This window comes from Mirounga angustirostris, unplaced genomic scaffold (assembly GCF_029215605.1).
Source record: "Mirounga angustirostris isolate CCGP_5_RB_7025 unplaced genomic scaffold, mMirAng1.0.hap1 SCAF_15, whole genome shotgun sequence".
Lineage (NCBI taxonomy): Eukaryota > Metazoa > Chordata > Mammalia > Carnivora > Phocidae > Mirounga > Mirounga angustirostris.
The window spans coordinates 7,991,337-8,015,450 of record NW_026991723.1 but is presented as its reverse complement, the minus strand read 5'-3'; the positions used below and the strand labels follow the sequence as shown (position 1 = coordinate 8,015,450).

General features: G+C 38.4%; 1 protein-coding gene across 4 annotated transcripts in view; it reads right to left on the bottom strand.

The window, feature by feature from the left end:
- The window catches only part of RFX3 (regulatory factor X3), a 302,075-nt gene that overhangs the window by 30,365 nt on the left and 247,596 nt on the right, over positions 1-24,114 (bottom strand). For all 4 annotated transcript variants that reach the window (XM_064579886.1, XM_064579885.1, XM_054509150.2 and 1 more), the window contains 3 exons: positions 20,274-20,371; positions 17,146-17,295; positions 10,279-10,487 (listed from right to left, as the gene is read on the bottom strand). In XM_064579886.1, the coding sequence (XP_064435956.1) occupies positions 10,279-10,487; positions 17,146-17,295; positions 20,274-20,371 (457 nt within the window). The remainder of the gene's footprint in view (positions 1-10,278; positions 10,488-17,145; positions 17,296-20,273; positions 20,372-24,114) is intronic.

Below are 24,114 nucleotides of genomic sequence, written 5' to 3'. Positions count from 1 at the left end.
CCCGTGTGCAAAAGCTTTTTATCTTGATGAAGTCCCAATAGTTCATTTTTGCCCTTGCTTCCCTTACCTATTATCCAAAATCTATAAAGAACTTATCAAACTCAACACCCAAAGAACAAACAATCCAATCAAGAAATGGGCAGAAGACATGAACAGACATTTTTCCAAAGGAGACATCCAAATGGCCAACAGACACATGAAAAAGTGCTCAATGTCGCTCAGCATCAGGGAAATCCAAATCAAAACCTCAATGAGATACCAACTCCCACCAGTCACAATGGCTAAAATTAACAAGTCAGGAAACCACAGATGTTGGCGGGGATATGGAGAAAGGGGAACCCTCCTACACTGTTGGTGGGAATGCAAGCTGGTGCAGCCACTCTGGAAAACAGTATGGACTTTCCTCAAAAAGTTGAAAATAGAGCTACCATACGATCCTGCAATTGCACTACTGGGTATTTACCCCAAAGATACAAATGTAGGGATCTGAAGGAGTACATGCACCCCAATGTTTATAGCAGCAACATCCACAATAGCCAAATTGTGGAAAGAGCCAAGATGTCCATTGACAGATGAATGGATAAAGAAGATGTGGTATATATATACAATGGAATATTATGCAGCCATCAAAAGGAATGAGATCTTGCCATTTGCAATGTGGATGGAACTGGAGGGTATTACGCTGAGCAAAATAAGGCAATCAGAGAAAGACATGTATCATATGACCTCACTGATATGAGGAATTCTTAATCTCAGGAAACAAACTGAGGGTTGCTAGAGTGGGGGGGTGGGGTGGGAGGGATGGGGTGACTGGGTGATAGACATTGGGGAGGGTATGTGCTCTGGTAAGCGCTGTGAATTGTGCAAGACTGTTGAATCACAGATCTGTACCTCTGAAACAAATAATGCAATATATGTTAAGAAAAAAAAAAAAGAAGATAGCAGAGGGGAAGAATGAAGGGGGGGAATTGGAGGGGGAGATGAACCATGAGAGACAATGGACTCTGAAAAACAAACTGACGGTTCTAGAGGGGAGGGGGGTGGGAGGATGAGTTAGCCTGGTGATAGGTATTAAAGAGGGCACGTTCTGCATGGAGCACTGGGTGTTATGCACAAACAATGAATCATGGAACACTTCATCTAAAACTAATGATGTAACGTATGGTGATTAACATAACAATAAAAATTAAAACCACAACAACAACAACAAAGAAAACTACCCATTACTAATTTCTTTGACATTGGCCATAGTAACATTTTTCTATATGTCTCCTGAGGCAAGGGAAACAAAAGCAAAAATAAACTATTGGGACTACATCAAAATAAAAAGCTTCTGCACAGTAAAGGAAACAATAAAAAAAAAAAAAAAACTGAAAGACAACCTACCGAATGGGAGAAGATATTTGCAAATGACATATCCAATAAAGGGTTAGTATCCAAAATATATAAAGAACTTAAACAATTCAACACAGACACACACACACACACACAAAACACAACAATCCAATTAAAACATAGGCAGAAGATACAAACAGACATTTCTGCAAAGAAGACATCCAGATGGCCAACGGACACATGAAAAGATGCTCAATATCACTCATCATCAGGGAAATACAAATCAAATCCACAATGAGATACCACCTCACATCTATCAGAATGGCTAAAATCAAAACACAAGAAATAACAAGTGTTGGGAAAGATGTGGAGAGAAAGGAACCCTCGTGCACTGTTGGTGGGAATGCAAACTGGTGCAGCCACTGAGGAAAACAGTATGGAGGTTCCTCAAAAAATTACAAATAGAATTACTAGATGATCCAGTAATCCCACTACTGGGTATTTACCCAAAGAATATAAAAATACTAACTTGAAAAGATATATGCACCCCTATGTTTATTACATTATTTACAATAGCTCAATTATGGAAGCACCAAGTGTCCATCCATCGATAAAGGAATGGATAAAGAAGATGTGATATCTATCTATCTATATCTATCTATCTATCTATCTATCTATCTATCTATCTATCTATATACACACATTGGAATGTTATTCAGTCATAAAAAGAATGAAATCTTGCCGTTTGCAATGACATGTCTGATCTAGAGACTATATTGCTAAGTGAAATGTCAGTCAGAGAAAGACAAATGCCGTATGATTTCACTCATATGTGGAATTTAAGAAACAAAACAAAGGAAAAAAAAAAGAGAGACAAACCAAAAAACAGACTTTTAATTATAGAGAACAAACTGATGGTTTTTTGGAGGGGAGATGAGCGGGGAGGATGGGTGAAATAGGTAATGGGGATTAAGAGCACACTAATCATGATGAGCACTGAGTAATGTATAGAATTACTGTATTACTATATTTACACCTGAAGCTAATATAACACTGTATGTTAATTATACTGGTATTTAAAAAATTATCCATTACCACAGTACTACATATATTAGAGTTAATAATATATTCATTATCATACACAGTAGTTCTAATGAATAATTCCTTAGACTCAAACACCTTAGTGTAGAACTCTGTAAGTGAATTACTAAAAACAGATTCTTTCATTCATATGCCATACATGTAAAATTCTGTTTATAATTCTATAAACAGATATAAAATTCTATATATCTGAAATTAAACAATTATTTTTCTATGGAAAAATCTTAAAAGAGAAACTCTACTTAAAAGAGCAAAAGCAAACACAACATGAAAATAATAATATGTTGCATAACATTTTTACCTATACTGATCCAAACTTGATCATATGAAGTAAATAATTTTGAAAAATCAAGTCAGACAGAACCAGAATATTTGCTCCTAATTGCATCTCTGTTGAAGACAGCAAATATTTATAATATAGTCCAGAGAAGACAAATGGCTAACAAACAGCCAAAAATATGAGTAATATTATTCAAAATTTTAAAAATTGCAAATTGAAGTAAAACACCATATATCATTTATCATACTGTAAGAGATGAGGAGGTCCAGTGTTACAGAGAAGATGGGAAAATAACTCTCATTTACTATTTCTACAAGTGTAAGTTCATGAAACTTTTGTTGTGAAGGGAAATTTGGCAATATTTATCAAAATTAAAAATGCACGGGGCGCCTGGGTGGCTCAGTCGTTAAGCGTCTGCCTTTGGCTCAGGTCATGATCCCAGGGTCCTGGGATCGAGCCCCGCATCGGGCTCCCTGCTCCGCGGGAAGCCTGCTTCCTCTCCCACTCCCCCTGCTTGTGTTACTGCTCTTGCTGTGTCTCTCTCTGTCAAATAAATAAATAAATAAATAAATCTTAAAAAAAAAATGCAGAAAACCTTTGACCTAGCAATTCTAATTCTATAAATTTACACAAATGAACAAAGATACGTTTTAATTGTAGCAATATTTATACCTGTGAGAAACTAGGAGGGAAAGCCAAATATCCATCAATCAGTCCATGGTAATTAAACAAATTACAAATTATGGCTCGTTCATATATGAACTGTATGCAACAGTTTAGAGAAATGAGGAAAAACCGGACATAAAGGGAGTAACACAGAAAGTTGTCTTTGAGGGGCGCCTGGGTGGCTCAGTTGGTTAAGCGACTGCCTTCGGCTCAGGTCATGATCCTGGAGTCCCGGGATCGAGTCCCACATCGGGCTCCCTGCTCGGCAGGGAGTCTGCTTCTCCCTCTGACCCTCCCCCTCTCATGCTCTCTCTCTCAAATAAATAAATAAAATCTTAAAAAAAAAAAAAAAGAAAGTTGTCTTTGATACTATGTCAAGTTAAAGAAGTAAGATATATAGGAGTCTCTTTAATAGAACAACTGTCTTGTAGTTTATTTATTTATTTTTTTAAGATTTTATTTATGTATTTGACAGAGAAAGACACAGTGAGAGAGGGAACACAAGCAGGGGGAGGGGAGAGGGAGAAGCAGGCTTCCCGCAGAGCAGGGAGCCCGATGCGGGGCTCGATCCCGGGACTCCAGGATCATGACCTGAGCCGAAGGCAGTCGCTTAACCAAGTGAGCCACCCAGGCGCCCCTGTCTTGTAGTTTAAAAAGAAAATCCTACCCTTAAGTAAATGGGAATTTATTAGTATTAGCACTGAGATCGCACACTTCATTAATACAGTGTTAGTCACTTTAAAAAGTTCAAACATTTTTACCAGAATGTGTCTGAAGATACAGGGGCAATTTCATGCAAAGATTACAGTATTTTTTATCATTGTATCACAATGCCAAAAACCACCTAAATGCTTAAGAATAAGGGGAAAAGGTAGTGTTTAAATAATGTGTAAGATACACACGTAATACTGAATATTGTGAAGACATTGAAAGTTATGTTTCTGAAGATGTTTAATGACAAGAAATGCTTAGGATATAATGTTAAGTGAAAAATGCTAAGGGAAGGGGCACCTGGGTGGCTCAGTTGGTTAAGCGACTGCCTTCGGCTCAGGTCATGATCCTGGAGTCCCTGGATGGAGTCCCGCATCTGGCTTCCTGCTCGGCAGGGAGTCTGCTTCTCCCTCTGACCCTCCTCCCTCTCATGCTCTCTGTCTCTCATTCTATCTGTCTCAAATAAATAAATAAAATCTTTAAAAAAAAAAAAGAAAAATGCTAAGGGAAAGAAAGACACAGATGATAAACTATGGTAAACAACTGGATTCCAATTTTATATCACATAAAAAAAAAAAAACGCCAACAATTTACCAGTGGTTATTTCCGGGTATTAAAATTATGAATGCTCTAAGTTTATTCCTTAATATATTTTTTTAATTTTTTATGTTTTAAAAGATTTTATTTATTTATTTGACAGAGAGAGACAGCGAGAGCAGGAACACAAGCAAGGGGAGTGGGAGAGGGAGAAGCAGGCTTCCTGCCGAGCAAGGAGCCCGATGTGGGACTCGATCCCAGAACCCTGGGATCATGACCTGAGCCGAAGGCAGACGCCTAACGACTGAGCCACCCAGGCACCCCTCCTTAATATTTTTTTTAAAGATTTCATTTTTGGGGGCGCCTGGGTGGTTCAGTCAGTTAAGCGTTCAACTCTTGGTTTCGGCTGAGGTCCTGATCTCATGGGTTGTGGGATCAAGCCCCACGTTGGGCTCCATGCTCAGCGGGAGTCTGCTTGGATGTTCTCTCCCTCTGCCCCTCCCCTCATTCATGCTCTCTCTCTCTCTCAAATAAATAAATAAAATCTTTTAAAAAAATAAAATAAAAAAAGATTTTATTTTTAAGTAATTTCTACACCCAACGTGGGGCTCAAACTTACCACCCCCAGATCAAGAGTAGCAGGCTTTACCGACTGAGGCAGCCAGTGCCCTTCCTTGTTATTTGTAATATTTTGCAGATTTTCTAAAGTGAGCACATACTCATTTCATTTAAAAAATGTTTATTTTTAAAAAAATTTTTTAAAGATTTTATTTATTTATTTGAGAGAGAAAGGGAGAGAGCCACAGAGAGAGCAACAGCAGAGCGGAGGGGCAGAGGGAGAAGCCGACTCCCCACTGAGCAGGGAGCCCGATACAGGGCTCGATCCCAGGACCCTGGATCATGACCTGAGCCGAAGGCAGACGTTTAACCAACTGAGCCACCCAGGCGCCCCTAAAATATGTTTATTTGAATAGATGACATTATAAATATAAAGAAACAATTCTGGGTCAGTTGAACGTCAATAAATCTTTGCAGAGATAAATACCACAGATATAGGATGAATTACATACATATTTTTTTAAGTTCAAGTTTTAGGCCTTTATATTTCCCCTAAGATAGAAAAACTCTGAAATCATGTTAATGACTAAGGAAAGTATTCATACTGAGTAGCTTTCTGACATTTACTATAGACATATGCAGAGCCCATTGTTTTTTTCCAAGAGAATTTACATTCATCCACTCAATAGAGGTTTACTGCATTCCTACTCTGTGCCAGGGTCTTGTTCCAGAACAAGTCAGAGGAAATTCTGGTATCAACAGAACTCACACTGTAGTAAGAGAAACGGTTGAGAAAAAAACACAAGTAGATATAAAATATAAAGTGAGGTCGGGCGCCTGGGTGGCTCAGTCGGTTAAGCGACTGCCTTCGGCTCAGGTCATGATCCTGGAGTCCCGGGATCGAGTCCCGCATTGGGCTCCCTGCTCAGCAGGGAGTCTGCTTCTCCCTCTGACCCTCCCCCGCTCATGCTCTATCTCAGTCTCTCAAATAAATAAATAAAATCTTTAAAAATATATATATAAAGTGAGGTCGTGATAAATCCTATGGAAAAAAATAAATCAGGGAAAGCGGTCAGAGAGTGATGGGGGCAGGCAATTTAAGTGAGGCTGTCAGGTAAACTCTTTCTGAAAAGGGGGTATAACTGAGTGGAAACTGGGTTGAAGTGAGCCATGTGAACATGGGAGCTTTCCCGGCAGAAGCGAGAGCAAACGGAAGGACTCTGAGGCAGAACCACCCTTGATATGTTCAAAGAACAGCCAGGAGGCTTGTGCGGCTGGAAGACAGGGAGCAAAGAGAAGAAGACACAACGAGCTCGGGTCTTGTAGGCCGTGACAAAGCCTTGGTTTTTATTCTGAGTGTTTTGGAAACTTTTAGACAGGCAATCATCTTATTTCAGCATAAAACACACACGTAATACCAAAATCTGTTGGAAAACAAAACAAAAATCTGCTGACCTTCCATTATAATCCCTAGTTATTTTTTACAAAATACTGATAAGCATGCCATGAAATGACTGTTGTAGGTTTAGAAAAGCATCAGTTGAATTGCATGATTAATGCTATGTCCCCTTTAGTATCTTCTCTATGTTGGGCCTTTGCCCTACAAGCCAAGTATTAAATGACACAATTAACGGTTTAATTGGAAACTTTTTGTCTAATTCAGACTTCTGTAAGATATGTTGCAAAACAGACTCCACTGGATTTCATGTTGCTAAGTTACCATAAACTCAACTTCTTTTAAAATCAGAGTTCTCAAGTTAATGATTTTATAACAGATGAGAGACCCTTTGTGTATTCATCTTTATAACTAGGGTCTGGAAGCTGAAACATATACCCTGACAAATGATACTCAGTCCACCTCTTTGTGTATCTGGGGATATGTCACACCCTTCCTAAGAAGAAAGGGGACAGCGTCATACCTGTGCCCCCCACGCAAACTTTCTTTTCAAACAGTGCTTACGGTCTACTCCAAAAGAACATTACTTTCTGGAAGATTTATAAATCATCCAGTTGTAGGAAAACTACATTCCCTGTACCCCCTTTCAAGTCACTGTATCAAAGCTGTAAGTCTTGTTCTTTAAAAATGGGATATTTGGGTGACCCTCAGGGTGGCTCTGAGGAATGTTCTGTTCTGTTAACCACAAAACACACAAGCTGAGAAATGGCCCACATAACTTCTCCATGTCTGCCCAAGAAAGGTGGTAATATTTTTTCCCACCTCCCAGGGAGCCAAACGGAGTCATTCAAAGCCAGGTTAGGCCAGGAGAGACCCCCCTTTGGAGCAGAGCCTGTCTGAAACAGGGTGTCAACTACTGTCACAATTCTCTGCCAGCCCATTTCTCTTTTGTATGCATGTAAACACGTACACAGAATTTTAGAAATTATGAAAGCACCTGGCTTCAGAACACGAAGGGTCTGTGTATGTGACCGCCAAATTCTTATTACAATGCCAGAACCGTGGGGAAAAAAAAAAAACAAAACAACACCTCTGTAGTTCCGCCTCTCTGATAGTTTGTGAATGCAGTTTTCATTACCCAAAATGTTCTTATGCCTCAGTAAAAAACAGTTCAGATTTTAAAAGCCTCTTCTGTTTCTAAGCTCTGGACTTTTCCTACCAGCAGGAGGTATGCATCTGTCTGAATATGCCTTTCCTTCTGTGGTCGTGAATGATCTGCCTTTGAGTCTTTTTGAAATGAAAATAATAACCATAATAGCATCTAATAATAACAAGCTAATTATCCCCAACTCAGGGAGGACAGAGGGCAGGCAAGTGATGATCTACCGGGTTTGTATATCTGCAGAGAACAAGAAATACAAGTAAGTAATTTTCTCTCCTTTCAAGATACTTGCAACAGATCTCTGCGGAGATGGAGGCTCTAGGGGTATATTTCTAAAACGATATCAACTAAATATAGGAAAAAAAAACCCACAGGAAGGAGTAAGGGCAAGTCTGACATAGCAACATAAGCAAGCACTAAGAAGGAGAAAAAAAAAAAACCAACACCTTGCATTTTCGGATATAGAGAATGCGTGCTGCTTTTGGCCATATAGGTTTTGGAACAAGCAGCTTGTATAACTTTGGTTTCGTTGATCATTCATGAAATATATATACCATCTGTATGACTTGCTGAGAAGCAAATGGGAAAATATCTGAAATCTTCTTAAGAAATGTTCCCAAATTAAAATTCTGAATTCTTACTATTACCCCTACTGTTGCTTTGGCTTCTTTGAGACACTGTGACAATGTTTTCCAAATCTTCCCCACACATCCAGGGAAAACCTACATCTCTCGTTAACATCTTCCTCGCTTACACCCAAATCTAAACCTAGCACTGCAGCATACGAGGGGGGTCACTGAGTCAGGCGGCATTTCAGTAAGGCCCTTCTCAAATCCCGTGGGCTATAAGTATCAAATATAGGAGAGACAGAACTGTGGAAGTACTCCAGCCCAAAAACAAAAACACAGCAACAGTAATACAAAGCAGGCAGGCTTTCCTTCACCGCATCTGACCCTGGGCGAGACATCAGAAAACCATTATGTAAGATGAAATTAACTCTAAGCTTATAGAGTGGAGCTGGAGCTCTCCTTCAGCTTAAGAAATAAGAATTGGATGAAATCAAGTAAAATCAGCAGAAAGAAAGAAATCACAATAAAAACCAAAGCAGCTATCATCATAATTAAAAGATCTCTGGTTCCATCTTCGTAAGGCGGTCAAAAGAAGATGGAAATCTTACAGTTTGGGTTTCTGGGTTAACAAGTTCCTAAACTCCATGACTTATTCATAGACCTTCTCTCCACACAACTAGCTCTGGACTCACTGAGGTCTAGATGATGACCATAATGTGCCCACAGCCGCCATGCCAAATGTCCTGTGGTCACTACTTTCTGATAGGTGCATGGCTGCACACGATCTAAATTAGGAACTACCTACACCCCAAAATACATACAGCCTTTACGCCTGAGTCAGTGGGGACACCTTCATCCAAAGAAGCAAAAAAACCAAATACCCACCACAAGAAAAAACTGCAGGGTCAAAAATATAACTTACCTAATTCATATTATGAAATGAAACCCCATCTCTCAATTTCATCCTATATATATATGGTATATAAGCCTAGGTACACAGGCTCTGTTTTTAACCCTTGGGACAGACCTATGGTCAACAACTCATCCCGACCTTTGATATCATCTATCATGTCACCTGAAAGGCTTTCTCTTCCAGGTTCCATGTTGATAAAAACATACACTTATATCTATATTATTTTAGTCAATGAGGGATTCATATTGTACTGTTTACTAGATTATTGGTTCTTAAACTGGCTATGCATTAGAATCACCATAAGGAAGCTTTCTGAAGACAAAATTTCTGATTACCTCTATTCCTAATCACTGCTGCCCACCCACCAAGACTTTGAATCCATAGGGTTTGGGGAGGTTCCTATGATTTTTATTGTTTTTACACTAATTCTAATGTACAGCTAGGTTTGAAAACAGTTGTAGCTGATAAAATTAAGAAATGAACTAGATGGTTCTGAGCATGCGTCACCATCACCTAAAAGGCTTCTTTAAAAGCACAGATCGCTGGGCTCAACCTCTGCAGTTTCTGATTCTGGTAGATTTGGGGGAGGGGCCTGACAATTCCCTTTTGTAATACAGTTTCCAAGTGAAAGTGATGCTCCTGGTCTAGCGACCACAGTTTGCAAATCACCCGCACTAGCGAATCAAGAGGAGAGTGGGGTTAAGTCTTCACGAAAGAAGCCCAAATAATGTACATTTGTAAGAGGGAGGGCGCTGGGCTCTTTTCTGACTATTGCAGATCACATCACCTAGACTGGCACCTGAAAGGCTCCCACCTGAAAGCTCCAGGGCTTCGAGCAAGAGGCTTTGTTTCCCTAACGGAGTTTATTCCCATAAACCTCCTGGTACAATTCCACGATGCTGGAATCACCGAGGTGGGCTGCAGGTAATCGCAACGGGGAGTTTCCAAACAAAGTCTCCACTCTTTTCTTTTCCTTCTGTCTGAGAGGCACGCACACCTATTTGCAGAACATGTGCAATAAATAAAGCTTAGGAAAGAGCGAGACAGTACCTGTAGAAAGACCATTTTAGCAGGAATTGCCTGGCAGCTTTAGGAAAACTGGGCCTTCCCTCGTAGGGCTTTAGCGCCTGCATCATCACGTTGTCAAGCCATGCGGCCCACTGTTCCAGGGTGCTCTGCTGCTGGAGGGTCATCTTGAAGTCTGTCTCTAGTCTCTGAACCATGTTGTCATCACATTGGCAAACCCAAGAAGCCTGCTCCTGGGACGGGACACAGAAAGCAAAGGGAAACTTCAACTCAGCATCTTTCCCTTGAATGTCGGCATACAGACCCTAGGCATGAAAGGGAAATTATAATGACAGCTTCCAACAACGACATGGATTAAGAAAACGAAGGACTACTTGCTGGTCATTAAGAAAACCAGCATCCCCTCTGTGCCTGAAAATGAGAGGCAGCAAGGAAGCGTGACTTGGTTTTTCTACATTAGCTAGTCCGTGTGAAGGACTCAAATACACGATTATCTAAGAAAAAAGAGAAGCTGAACTCATACTATGCAGGGTCTTTCTTCTTTTGTTTTTATACGGCCTTCAAAAGTTCGCTCTCTCTCTTTTTCTCCCCACCCGAGACCCCTCAATCAGATAAAACTTTAAGGCCAATCCATTTGAGAAGATTTAGGGTAAGTCAGATGGAGAAACAGATTCAATTGGCCAAAAGTGGTCCCCTAGGATTAAAAGAGAAATAAGCCCTGAGTGGTACTAGGTAGGAGCATATGCTGTATGAGTTTTATGGATTGGGAACTGAAATCTCAAGGGCTATCAAGGCAAGGGTATGAATGCAAATTAATTCACAGAACTGAAAACAACAGTCACGACGACCACAAAACTACTTTCGAGAAAAGGTAGACATCCACCTGCCTAGGAATTCAATTAGGACAGTTTTCCTTCTGTGTCTCACTGGGAAGTTTCAGTTCAGTAACAGCAATGAGAACAGAAACTTTTAAAGCTACTTTCCAGTAGATGCTATAAGCTTTGTGACATTTTCCAGGGCTGTGTTGTATTTTTTTATTTTTTAAGATTTTTATCTATTTATTTGTCAGAGAGAGAGAGGGAGCACGAGCACGAGCTTTAATTTAAAAATTAAAAAATATACACTCTCAGGGCCAAAATGTAATTATTTGGGGATATAATGTTTGAGAGTCAGAGGACATGGATTTTAATACAGGGCGTGCATCAGCTAAACCCACCTCAAGCAACTCACATGATCGATGTGGGCCTCATTTTCCTGAGGTATAAAATAGAGAATATGTGATGTGACAAGAATTTTTAAACTGGGATCACTGCATCCAGATAATGTTCTCAAGATAAGCTCCTGTGGAGGGGTGTCTGTGAAGGTCCTAATTCTACCTCGAAAACATCGTGATTATCTGTGTATTTTTCTGGAAAGAGTGGGTATAGCTTCCATGCCATGAGCTCTCAGAGGACAAGTCCATTCACACAGACAGTTTCAGCTGAATAAACCCCTCATCTTCATTCTCTGGTTTCAGCGTCTCTTCTGATGGTATAGACATTACCTATTCAAGAGACATTTCAACTGGGAGGCATTTCAAATACAAAATGCCCAAACTGAATTTATTTTATTTCCCCAGGGAAACCTACCGTTTCTTCTCAATTTTCAACAGATGACACCATCCACTATCCCTCTCTGATCTAATTAACCATAAAGTCTTTCAGATTTACCTCCTAAGTATCACTTTCAGTTTTAAGTACACTAAAATAGAATTATAGAAAAAATTGAAGATACAAATAAGCACAAAGGAACAAAATATTATAAATATCTAAGATGTCAACACTAAGAGATAACTAAAACATGCTGATGCATAAACCTTTCAAACTGTTCACATGTACTATGTGCTTAGGCATATATAAATATTTAAAATAAAAAAGTATCATATTATACATTCGAGTAAAAATTCGGCTTAGTTTCTCTTAACCTATATATGATAACTGAACTTCCATGTAGGCAAATGTAGAGCTATATTTATTGTTGAATGACCAAATTTGCTTTAATGCATGAATATACCATGATTTTCATAACCAATTCCATACAGTTAGACATTCATGTTCATTACGATGTTTTACTATTAGGAAGAATGCTGGAATTAGCTATCTTGAAGCTACATCTTTGCATATTCTGCACTTGCTCCTTTGTGATAGAATTATATAAGAAGAATAGTTAAACTCTTTCAAGATACACTGTCAAACGACTCCGGAATTTTATATTAAGAGTCCAGGAGAGTACCCAGGGAAGAATTTAGGCATCAAGGAAAGGATAGGGAAGGTTGTTTTTGTTTTTCTTCATTAATATCTAACCATTTTGAAAATTGTGGTAAGAAACAAATAACATAAATTTATCATCTTAACCATTTTTAAGAGTACAGCATAGGGGTGTTAACTATATGCTCCTTATAATGCAATCGATCCCTAGAACTCGTTCATCTTGCAAAACTGAAACTCTATATTCATTGTAGGGAGGGTTGTTTTTTGTTTGTTTGTGCATTGATAACCAGGGAGGGGATGGGGAAGAGGAACTCACTGGTATCCTTTGAGCAATTTAATTTCCCTTCTTACCATAAATTCAAACTCACTATTTACTTGGAAGTTAGTTTTAGGAAAGAGAGGGTGATTGGGGCTGAAAACTAACTTAGAGAAATAAAACCAAAGGACATTATTCTGGCTTTTCAAATTACTTTACATTATACATCATTTTACCTACTCTGGAGATTGAAAATATACTAACAATAGAGTACACTATAGGGCGCCTGGGTGGCTCAGTCATTAAGAGTACACTATAAATATTCCCTTATGAAAGGAATTTGGACATTTCAGCTCTATAAATGGAAAAAGCTAAGATGAACATTGAAGATGTTTTTTTTTTTTTTTTTTAAAGATTTTATTTATTTATTTGAGAGAGAGAGAATGAGAGACAGAGAGCATGAGAGGGAGGAGGGTCAGAGGGAGAAGCAGACTCCCCGCCAAGCAGGGAGCCCGATGCGGGACTCGATCCCGGGACTCCAGGATCATGACCTGAGCCGAAGGCAGTCGCTTAACCAACTGAGCCACCCAGGCGCCCCGAAGATGTTCTTAACTCACAAATAAATTATATCCAAAATGATAAGGAGTTGGTAGCATCATCATCGGAATGGAATGATGCTACCAACTTTGCTTTAAATAAGCAAACACAAGTACACACAATGGGTAAGTTATCAGGTCAACCCACCAAACCTATTTGCCCTTAATGTTGATGAGAAACTATCCATTTACACACAAAAACAATACCACGGCAATGCTATCAATTAAATAAAACAGAAAACCAATTACACTGCAGTAGAAAGATGATCTTTTTTTAAAAAAAGATTTGTTTATGTATTTGAGAGAGAGAGAGTGAGAGAGCACAGGCAGAGGGAGAGGGAGAGAATCTCAAGCAGACTCCCCGCTGAGCACAGAACCGGACTCGGGGCTCAATTTCACAACTTGAGATCATGACCCCAGCTGAAATCAAGAATCGGATGCTTAACGCTTAAGGGATTGAGCCACCCTAGATAGGGTATCTTGAATGCATGAGCAAAAGAAGGGTTAAGTAGAGAAGAATGAAGTGGTGAAAAAGATTTATGGATATCCTGAAGGAAACCTTTTAGTACTTTCAAGCTCTGAAGAACATTATACTATTGACAATTAAGTGTCATCTCATTGTTTTACATTAAAGTCTCCTTATTGCAAGAGCACCACCCTCACATGTGTCCCTGTTACTGAGGTCCCTTTTTCAAAAGGGACAACTTCCAGATGCACAGGAGAGGGTGACAGAAGTGGAAGGAGAGGAAGAAGAAGATGGAGAACTCCAGAGGACTCTACAAAAACCGAGCAAGGTTCCAAACAGAAAAGTAAGGAAAGAAGGGAGTCAAAGGTAGAACATGCTATACCCTAAGAAAGAGATTAATTACTGATTGAAATGAACACAGCGTGAGAAGGAAGGTGTCGGGGGAAAACAGAGGGCACACCTCTGTGCTTCTGGATCTCTGCGGAAAGGAAAGGGTCTCGGAGGACAGGTGGTGAATCATACACGTTTCAGCACTGATAACTGTCATACACACCCAGGAAAACTCCAGAGGAAGGGAAAAGGGAGCCTCAGTTGGTGGGGGGAGGATGAGAAGAGCAGAGGTATAATCCACCATTTAAATGCAAAGATGTTCTCAAGGTCAGCGGTTATAACCTGGAGGAACTCATTTGCATAAATACTTCACAGGGTCCCAGATACTCGTGTACACAAACACAACAGAAAACCTTTCTCAGGCAGTATTAGGAATGATTCTCTGTATTTTCTGTTATGGAGCTTACGGTACATTTGAAATCACAGGTTGCACTAAAGGTGCTTTTCAAAGACTCTCTTTCGAATGAAGATATGAAAGAAACATTACAGGATAAATGACAGGCAATGTGAACTTCTAATATTCTCACTAAAACCAGTTAACGTAAATTTCATTGAACTATGTACAGCTAATGGCTTTGCGAACCTGAGACAGTTTGTTCTTACAAACATTTTGCGCTTGCATCTGTGTATTTATCCGTGTTTGTACATAGACAAATAGATACATAGAGAGGCAGATTTTTTAAGACTTCACATAACCAGGTGTTTGAGCCCAATCCATAGAAGTCAGAATGAACTTAACTAATTACTATACCCCAAAATGAATCAGGCCCAAGTATTATTTTTTGATATAATTAAATGACAAAACTAGACCAGAACTACAGATTAAAATTTCTAGGAAACAGGAGTAATTAGTGGTTTATTTTAAAGCAAAGGCATTGATATCTTTTAAGTTTTATTGAGATAAAATTCTCATATCATACAATTAACTCGTTTAAAATATATCATTCAATGGCTTCTTGTAGAACATTCAGAGTTGTGCATCTATCACAATTTTAGAATGTTTTCATGTCCCCCAAAAGGACCCCCCCCATCTGTCACTTTTCAATTCCCAGTCCCCAGAACCCAGGCAATCACGAACCTATTTTCTGTCTCTTATAGACTTATCTATGCTGCACATTCCATATAAAAGGAATCATGCACTATGTGGCCCTTTGTGTCTGGCTTCTTTAGTATAGCATAGTGTTTTCAAGGTTCATTCACAATGTAGCAGGTGTCAAACCTTCATTTCTTTTTATTGCTTCATAATATTCCACTCTGTGGATGTGTTTATGTACTCATCAGTTAAGGGCCATTTGGGTTGTTTCCATTTTCATGCAGCAAATACGAATAATGCTGCTATGAACGTCCATGTACAAGTTTTATATGGACATGATTTCATTTCTCTTGGTATGTACCTAGGAGTGAAGTTGCTGAGTCATATGGTAACTCTATGTTGAACCTCTTGAGAAACTACCAGACTGTTTTCCAAAGTGGCTGCATTTTACATTCTAATCAGCAGTATGTGAGGGTTCAGTGGAGTGCCCTTCATTTCCCCCTATGTCTTGGTCTTACTTCTCACACTATTCATTTTAGTCAGTAATCTCTTTCTTAAGGTAGCATATTCCACCTTTAACTCCCTTCTTTCTGCGATTATCTGTCTGATTATACACATTTTAGTGTGTGTGAAGTAATATCCCACTCTGGTTTTGAGCTGCATTTCCCTGGTGGCTAATTACTTTCGTTATCTTTTCAGGGGCTTATTGGCTATTTATCTATCTTCTTTGGAAAAATGGCTATGCAGATCTTTCCTCTTTTCAAACTGGGTTGTCTTTTTATTATTGGTTTGTAGGAGTTCTTTATATATTCGAGATATAAATTTTTATCAAATAGATGATTTGTAAAAATTTTCTCAATTCTATTAGTTGTCATTTCACTTTCTTGCTGGTCTCTTGAAGCATAGAAGTTTTTCATTCTGATCATGTTCAGTTTATGTACTTTTTCCTTCTTTTGTTGCTTGTACTTTGAGCAGTGTACTATTTTTATATGGTAACAACTAGTTTCATTAGTATCTGAAATAAAATATTTGTGGGATTTCATAATAATATTCCTAAGTTGGCTGTCTTTCTAAGTGTACTTTAAAATACAAGTAAATAGTTTGATCTCAAGGTTAAAATACCTTTTTTTCATTTGGATGAATAAAATAGCCAAATATATTGCTCCTAATTCTTTTCAAATGAACAGATATTTACCAGGCACTCTGAAATAGAGTTTCTAAGTGTTCTTTATTCTTTCAAGGTGGGGCGCTTTTTTTTAAAGATTTTATTTATTTATTTGAGACAGAGAGAGAGAGAGAGAGCCCAAGCACGGAGGAGGGTCAGAGGGAGAGGGAGAAGCAGACTCTCTGCTGAGCAAGGAGCCCAATGAGGGGCTAGGATCATGACCTGAGCCAAAAGCAGATGCTTAAACGACTGAGCCACTCAGGCGCCCCAAGGTAGGGCACTATTAAAAACACATATCTCTTGTGTGTTATAGTGCAAAGAACTTTATGTATTTCTAAATATGTCAACAATAATCTAAGCTAGGTGTTAGAAGGTGAGAAGAGGAAAGCCCAGAGCAGTTAAGCAACTTGTCCAAGATTGCACAGCTAGCAAACGGAAGAGTTTAATCTCTTGCCTACCTAACTTCCATGACTGTGACTGTCCCGACTCCATTAACTAGCTAACCCTGCAGACATAATGTTGCATCGAATACAATACATCTTAGAGGACTTTAACCATGAAACAGGCTCAGTGAAGTCCCGGGGGGAGTCCGACTCTCCTCCTTCAGGACACCAGGAACATGGATGCTATCTGTGCACTGATGAAACTTAGGAAAGAAATAGGACGATCCTCATGAACATGAAAAAAAGTGGGGCATCTTTCCTTACAAGACACATTTTGAAAGACAGCAGAGTACCTGGACATTGGCAAAGTCGACGCGGTTGAGGTCATTGAGCATCTGGTTGATCTGGGACGTGTTCTGGAGCACTGCACGAGCTGCCTGGGCCAGGTGATTGAGCGATGTGTATCTTCGCAGCGTCTGGGCAAAGGCACTTACAGCTGCAACCTAGAAAGAAATCCCATCAAAACCGGGTAGCTTTTCTCCAGCAAAAGAAACCACTGCAATCTTCAAATCTCTATTCCTTTGCCAAATTGTAAATGCTTTCCTCTGATACTTATTTTGAACTCATTTCGTGTGAGAGCTTACTTGTAAATTACAGCTTTTAAATCTCGAAACCAAGTATTATTTTCCTTTTGAGTAGGTAGAGGTCAAGACTAAAACAAACTCCCATGTTCTTCGACATCTGAGTGCAGCATTAATTAAACCAGTCTTGCAAGAAATGACTTTGTCTAGGGAAGCAGGAAAAATGTTGATTTTCATTTCTTTTTTACTCTCTGTAGGACAGTTGATACAAACTCGGTGAATACAATTTCTTTTCTTTTTATTTGGAAAACCAAAATGTACTGTCTCACTTTGTGAAATGGATAAAAAATATATATACTCTTCAGAGCACTGTCATTCAGATTCACTCTTATTGCCTTTATTTTATAGGAGGTGTTAGTATTGCAAATACATAGCCAATAAACTTACAAACGTCAGCAACAAGAACTCTTCCTCATGATCTGAATTTATGTACAAGAGCCATCCAGGATTTCTCCATTTGCTCCTCGACATCTACTTCCCATCCTTCTCCATGCTGCTCTGCCCAGGAAGACTACCCTGAGTGGACTACGCTAACCACTTCCCTTATATTCTGGCTTCCAGTTGGGTTTGACCAATGATAGGCAGTGGGAGGAGACAGATGGATGGGGGAAAAAAGAGTGTTCAAAGTATTGATTGCCCTACAACCTCTGCTCTCTCCCTGTTTCGGCAAAGCTTGCTTTCTTGGACTAAGGCCACAGTCCTCGAGGGAAGGAGATAATCTCCTAAAGCCATAGCTTTTACCTCTTTCCTCTTCAGATCTAGGGAGACTCAGGTTTCCCTGGTGTTGCTAGTCCCAGGGTGCTTTACCATTCCTCCAGGTTTTCTTAACTCTGCTCACATCTTGGGGAATAGACCCTTCTTAAATTCTTTTCAATTATTCTCCCTTTGGATATACCATTCGCTTCCTGCTGAGACCCTCAATGAAACAGGTTACAATGAAAGATAGCAAAGATAATGTAAAAAAAAAAAAAAAAAGTCTATGATCTCATGGAAATCTGTCACATGCACAGTAAATCTAATGAGCATTTTAACATATTTATAGGAACGTATGGGATGCCATTAAATCACGATGGGTATGTAAGAAGCAGCTGATTCAACAGTCCCATACAGGGTGTTCAAAGGTCAAAGGATGCTCTGTCTTAATAGTGAGATGTTTTGGGACTACGTGGAAGTTGGAAGAGGTCTTACACTTTTTTCCCCCCATTTCTGTGGTTTATATTAACTGAGGACATACTATGTGCCAGACGCCATGTTCAGTGCCTGACATATATTACCTGAATTCTCATAACCATCACATGAGACACACATCGTGACTTAAAGGGGTTAAGTAGCTGGCTCAAGGTTACACAGAAACTATGTTATGGTGGTGGGATATGTTTGATAGCAAGGGTCAGTCATAATCTAATTAGGCTCTTTCCTCTGTCGGGGTAGATTATTTTCATTGATTGAGTGCTCAGCTGAAAGTAGGCTGCACATCAGTGACAGGAGAAAAGCAGAAGACATCTTCCCCCAAAGTAGATCATCCAAATCAACTCTGGGGACCAGTGAAATTGGCCAATATTGCAGTTAGATTGCTACTACATTCACTTCGATAATACTGGGAAGGAAGGTGCTTTGAGCTGTTTGAAGTATTAATGTGAATATGACTGACTTTGCAAATTGGAAAGCATTCCTATAACCATCATAATCAAATAGCACCTCCTTTCTTTGCCCACCTCTATGTGACACTCTAGAACTTTCTGCAATGATGGTCCTACTCTATATATGTGCTGCCAAATACGGTAGCCACTGGCCACATGGAGCTGTGGTACACTTGAAACAGAGCTAGCTAGTGTGGCTGAAGAACTAAAATTTTAATTTAATTTAAATTTTAAATTCAAATTTAAATAGCCACTGTGGCTCTCCTTACGGCATTGACAGCATAGTTTTGTAGCATCAATCTAAGGTGGGCATATCAATGAAATGTTCCTTCTGTATGTTTTATTTCTTTGTTTGTTTTTCTCTGTATGTTTTGGAAAGTGTTATTGCAAATCTTAAGTCAAAGTGAAGGAACTGGGAGCGACTTGTGTTCCCAAAGAGACTTGTCAGCTATAAGAACTTCAATCTATCAACTGTGTCCCTAAACTGAAAGACAAGGTGTATGGCTTAAGTCTGACAGTGGACATAGTCATTGAGAAAAAGCCAGGAATGTAATTTTTGGTACAAAGTTTACACAGCATCAGTCCGATCTTGCCATAGGATATGTTCACAAATTAACCTAAAGTGACAAGGTGAGCAGGGGACAAAGTGGAGATCACAATTCATATCTATACCTAAACAATCCACATTCCTGATAAACACTGATCAATTATGAGATAATTGCTCACTTTAAGAAATGATTCCTTGATTCACAAAAGCATTCTCCAGTGTTTAAAAAAAAAGCCTGAAAATCAAAAGGATATTAATTTATATGAACGTTTCACATTATAATAAGTATAGTTCAGGACTTAAAAAAAAATCTAAAACTCCCTCAAGTGAAAACTATTTGAACATTCTGGGCTATTCTTTTTCATTTTTGAAATTAAGCAATCTGAAATATATACTTTGGAAAAGGGTTTATAAATACACCACACTTAAAATGCTTCTCTAGTTTCTTCAAAAGGAGCATTATCAAATAACATCTCTTGTGCAAGTTCTTGATTACATGGTTATAAAGCACAAAGAAAAAAATCGGTTTGAAAAGTTCAATATATTCTGATACCAACATTGTACAGGATACCATTTAATAGGACAGATCTAAAATTCACAGCTCAGAACAGTTTCCTAAAAACAGAAGAAAAATCAAACACATACAAACTTACCTTGGTTTGTATCATTCTCTGTGGGATATTGTTCATGGCATTGGAAAGCCAACCTTCAAGGCTTTTTGCAAAATTTCGAATGGCTTGGGTCAAGGCACCTAAATGTTGAAGAATAAAAGCAGAACGAAAAAGACACCAAAGGACATTAATCTTTATTCCAGGAGAAGAGAAAACATGCATACATGACATCTGAAATAGCACAGGTCTTATACTGTCCTCATTGATGAGACTTTTTTTTTTATAACATAATTCCTAACTTTGAAAGCATCCAAGAATTGTATTTTGGGCTTTTTTTTTTCTTTTAAAGTTGTTTTGTTCCCAGATATTTATGACACTTTGTTGGGAAATGAAAACATTCGAACATTTTTGCTTATAGCAACATATACCAGTTGTGAATATACTTATGGGATTTTCTACCTTAGACAAAACACTCTTTTCGTTAGCAGCTTTATGCTCAAGGGCTAAGTATTTTCTTTATGAATTCTTCATCCTGCTTTTTCAAGCTCTAAATCTATTTTCCTGTCTTTAGTTAAAAAAAAAACAATGCAAAGCTTTCTCCCTTTCTCTACACACCTATTTGTGCTAGAACATATTAATTAGAGTAGTTATCTCTTACTCTTATTAAAAAGTAAGGTCAAAATTAAAATTGCCTGACTTGAAAATTTTGGACTATTCTCCGTTTCACTTGGTAGGTAGAGATAAAAGATCAGTGTGATAAAATTGCTGTCCCAGAGACCAATCTTCTGAAGATATTCCTATAATAGTCCATTCCATATTCTTCACCTATCTGTTAAGATCTGAAAGAGGACTAGGTCCCACGAGAGTAGCTTTTATGGTGGTCAGAAAATGACTAGAAGCATCAACAGTTATCAGGAATGACTACAATTATTTTCCAAGAAGGGACCTGCTTCCTGAGATGGCTGTATAATAAAAACAGAATTCTTCGCTTGTTCAACAAGTAATTCAGTCAACAGTATTTTACTTCATCTGTACCCAAGGCTCCACAGTGTAGGGAGCAGTTTCAGACATTTAATAGGTAAGTGTTTGAAACACCCACAACATGAAATCAAGCTCTGTGGGTTCCCTCTAACGTGGTAGGCATTATAATTTGGAGTCTCCTACAAGAAACCCGGAAGTTACATTTTTCTCCAAAGCTCCCAAGAATATTAATGTTGATGCCGGGATTAAATTTCTTGGTTTTTCTTCCTGTGCTCCAGTGAGTCTGACATGCTTCTCTATTACTTTTGGTAACGCAGGGTTAGAAATAATTGAGCTTGCTCAAGTTGCTTGCGCAAGATACAAATTTTACTAACCCGATCATAAAAACAACTGCTTTTTTTAATCATTTCTTTAACTGGTCAAATGACAGAAGAGAGGTTGAAATGACTACGTTTTGATTAGGAAAAACACTCAGGAAGTATCGACTCTTAACCATGACAATCATCTACTGGAAACGCTGAGTTGGAAATTTCTTGAGAACTAATCTTGTGAAATTTCCAAAGCTTCCCACTTGAGCCAAAAAAGAAAAAAAGAAAGAAAAATATTTTTCTGCTGTCTTATGTACTAGAACCATGGAGGGCAGGCATGAATGGAAATGAAAAAGAGTGAAAAAAAATTTAACGACCCTTTTGGAAACTCAGGAAAATTCTGCTCAAAATTCAGCTTGGCTATCTGTATTTTGCATGTTTTCTACTATTAATATATAATAATTATACGATCTGCATAAAAAGACCAAGAACTAGGAGAAGTTACTTTAAAAAAATATTGAGTATGGGTCTTGTTTTATCTAGACACATTTGATGCTGGGAAGATTATAAGCTAAAAAGAATTTTTTTATGTCAAATGACTGTCCTTTCTTGTCCTAAATGACACTTGGGGCCACCTTTACGTATACTCATAATTGTACATAAGTGTTACCAGTTGAGTTTTTATACAATTCTTACACTTAACTGTTTTTCATTTTCAGATAAATGTATTTTAGAATATAGTAGCTTCAAGCTGACTTCAAATTAGTGTGATATGCAGACTTTTTTTGGCTAAAAAAAGGAATCCCATCTGGACACTAAATGGTAGAGTGAAGTACTAGTGGCCAGGAAAATATAATTTTTAAAAATAAAATTAAGTTTGCTCTCCCTATAGGGATTCGTGTCGGATCAAATTGTGCAGATTGACTCTGACAACTTTTTCTCATGAATGGATGGTTTAAAATTTAAAACTATTCCACAGCCCACTTGTCTCAACCTGCTTGCGATTAATATTAAAATGCACACGATCAGAAGATAGCTATTTAAGCTATATTTTAAGCTTTGTTTTGTTAGGTCTTGTTATAGAACCAGAATTAATTTCCAAATGTACTTTGTAGGCTAGCACGTTAATGTCCCTTGTAATTTCATTGAAACTCTAAAACTATGGTCATCTGAAAATTCCTGAAGTTGAGTTGTCTGCTAAACGTAGAGACAGACTTCTTGACAGAATAAATTGGTTTTCGAATCAAAACTTGAAAAAAAAAAAAAAGAAAGAAAGGTCAAGGGTATTGTGCGCTTAAAATTATGAGGCTGCGAGTCAGCTAAAATGGATACATGATTTAGGTTAGGGAACTGTTGACCTCACAAGTCCTGTGGTGCTAACAGAAGCAAAAGACTTCAGAATTGTTTAATGAATGATGTTGTTGATTCGCCTCAAACAAGAAAGAGCTCACCGACCTCTCTTCTTGTATCTCATGAGAGAAATGGTACTTGGGGGGGCAAAGATGTCACAGGCTAAGGAGCCAGCCCTATGCAACTTCTCTTATCACTCAGAGCAGAGGGAGCAAGACAAAAACAAGGAAATTCGAGATTCTGGAACATACATCGGTAGAGAATTTACACATGGAGATTTTCCATGACAACATCACTTTTAATCAATTGTCAGTCAGGAAACATGGTGTAGAGAGAGTGGAAAATATCGCCAACTTATAAAAATGTGAGACAGTGACAGTGGATTTCTTTTTCTTTTAAACTTATTTCTAGAGACGTGTATGCGTGCTCATTGATATTATATGTAAATGAGTGGCTAAGCATATATTTCAAGATGGTGGGAAACATATGAAAGCACTCATATCTTCCACTGTTGTTTATCATATTGAGAAAAAAGAAAGCATAAACATACAAACGCTGGTTTCTTCACCTTTTCTTCTACTAACTCCCTTCCTTCGTATTTTGTTATGATTTAACATAAATCACCGGTGAATGGTGCACTTGAAGTACACGGTTGCCAATTTCACGAGCTACGAGACTGCTTTTACCTTATTAATGTCACTGCAGAGTGGAAATTCTGTCCCACTTCTTTAAAAGTTAAGGTCACTAGGATGTGCTCATAAAGATGTTGGCATAAAATCCTTTCAACTGCCTCGGACACAAGCATTCATAATAGCGTTTATATTGACACTTGCAGAAAATAGCTTTGTTGGCTGCAAGGTAGTTTAATCAACACCATCACCGAAAAAAAGTCATCTAACTTATCTATGTAATTCCTATTTGCTTCACGGTGGGAATACAATGCTCGTGTAGTTATATATAGATTTTTCACTCACAATGCCAGTTAACCATTACTGTTAATGGAAACCGCATTTGTGGTTCGCAACATGATGGATGGGACAAAGTAAATGCTTTTATATAGAAATTCAACTTTAGTGGAAACCAAGGTAAATTCCTTTCAAATCAAAAGCAACTATGAAAGAGGCTGGTCTAGCAATTACAGATTTCAAAATCTTTTGGCTTTATGAAGGAAACTGTGTCCTTGGGTAGAATAATCTTTACAAGGTTGCCTGGCCTGGGAGTGTTCTTGCAATTCGTTATTGTCA